This window comes from Primulina eburnea, chromosome 7, assembly GCF_022965805.1.
Source record: "Primulina eburnea isolate SZY01 chromosome 7, ASM2296580v1, whole genome shotgun sequence".
Taxonomy (NCBI): domain Eukaryota; kingdom Viridiplantae; phylum Streptophyta; class Magnoliopsida; order Lamiales; family Gesneriaceae; genus Primulina; species Primulina eburnea.
This window is the reverse complement of record NC_133107.1, coordinates 37,361,239-37,362,813: the sequence shown is the minus strand read 5'-3', so window position 1 is coordinate 37,362,813 and position 1,575 is coordinate 37,361,239. Positions and strand designations below refer to the sequence as shown.

The window sequence follows — 1,575 nt, the reverse complement described above, 5'->3', positions numbered from 1 at the left end:
TTTCTTTTGTTTTACTTAAACAATATTATATAAACAAAGAATAAATCCTCAAGCCTTGACAATATTTATAATTTGTAAACTTCGGTCTTGCATTTGGTAATCTATAAATTAATAAATTTAAACTCAAAATAACCTCTCTGTGGATCGATCTCGTACTTACGAAATATATTACTTGCAGACAACCTACACTTGGGTGAATTATTATTTAAGTAGAAGCACCACCCTTTTTTTCTTGACCATATTGTGGAAGAGTTTGGTATTTCTCTCACCATCCTCTATCCACTTACAATCGGCTTTTTGCCGCCAAAAATCCGCCTCCATGGCGGTAACCCGAGCAAGATCTGCATTGCAATTGGACAAACAGGTCCAATGCAAATCAGAAGGATCAGCCTCGCAAACTGCCTCAGCAAGCCGGACAGCCTGCTCCGCCTCAGCAAGTTTGGCAAAAAGATCCCCAAAAACACTCTTATTCCACCATTTCAGATGGCTCTTGAGGCGCTTCAGTTTCACAAAAAGACGGGGCATACCGTTCAAATGACACGGCAAATTCCAATTAAGCCTCACCGTCTGCAAAAACCCATGGTGCCTGAGCCACATGCTCTGAAATCGAAAAGATCTCGGCCCACTACAAAGACCGGGACTGACACAAAAAGAGGACAATGATCAGAAACTGAACGGATTAGGTGTTCCACACGAACAGAATGAAAATGATCACCCTAATCCACAGACACAAAAACCCGATCAAGACGCTTCCAAATGGTCTTGTTCGTCCACGTGAACGAAGACCCCTCAAAACCAGCATCCACTAATCCAGAATCCAAAATAAAGTGATTGAATTCTTCCATGGGAAGAAACCGCCCACCAGAAGAACCCAAACACTCCGACGAATCCCTAACAACATTAAAGTCGCCACCAACAAGCCAAGGACCCTGTTCAGGCTTCATCTGAAGCAAAGAATTCCAAAGCTGTCTGCGCGCAATGTAATCACACTGAGCATAAACGAAAGAACAAAAAACAGTAGTAGGCAAAAAAAACAGCAGAAACTCGGAAGTGAAGGAATTGAGTGTGCTCAAAGAGACACTCAGCCATCACATCCTCAGCAAAAAAAACCCAGATATGACCCGAGGAGTTCGATATAACTCGAGAAAAACCAAAACGACGAGTCATAAAACGAGCGTCTAGATCAATCATAGGTTCCAAAATAGCCAAGATCTTAACTCTCTTTTCTTTAACATGGGCATGAACCCTTTGTTGAGACTCCGAGCTCCGAAGCCCCCTTACATTCCAGATGAGAATATTCATGGAGAATGGGCACCAGAACCGCCCTGTCGCTTTTTACGCGACCGATGAAAAGCATTCTCCTTCCTTTTCTTAATATCCCCCATATCAGCATCCAGAATTCGACTTTCAGACCTACAGCCATCACCTGACTCAGAATGCCGATCAAATTCATTATCAGAGTCCCCAGCAGATTCCAGCCGTAAAAGAATCTCACTAACAGAAGGACCCTGCCTAGCAACCATTTCCTTAAACCTAGATGAAGCATCATCAGGAGATAGAGGAACAGAAGGGATG

General features: G+C 43.0%; 1 protein-coding gene across 1 annotated transcript; it reads right to left on the bottom strand.

Annotated features, from left to right (window-relative positions):
- Positions 1 to 201: 201 nt before the first annotated feature.
- On the bottom strand, positions 202 to 1,302 carry LOC140835907 (uncharacterized). Its single transcript, XM_073201318.1, has 3 exons — positions 1,036 to 1,302; positions 730 to 989; positions 202 to 640 (listed from the first exon to the last, which is right to left on the bottom strand). Exons 1-3 carry the CDS (start codon positions 1,300 to 1,302, stop codon positions 202 to 204), a joined length of 966 nt encoding a protein of 321 aa, XP_073057419.1.
- Between the last annotated feature and the right edge of the window lie 273 nt (positions 1,303 to 1,575).

Bases quoted from the DNA above. Each gene is read 5' to 3' on its own strand.
- LOC140835907 (XM_073201318.1), bottom strand. From the start codon at position 1,302: ATGAATATTCTCATCTGGAATGTAAGGGGGCTTCGGAGCTCGGAGTCT. The intron at 990-1,035 runs GTTTTTTTTGCC...GTTTATGCTCAG, and splicing joins TTCACTTCCGAGTTTCTGCT to TGTGATTACATTGCGCGCAG. The intron at 641-729 runs GTCTGTGGATTA...TTTTTGTGTCAG, and splicing joins CGTCTTGATCGGGTTTTTGT to TCCCGGTCTTTGTAGTGGGC.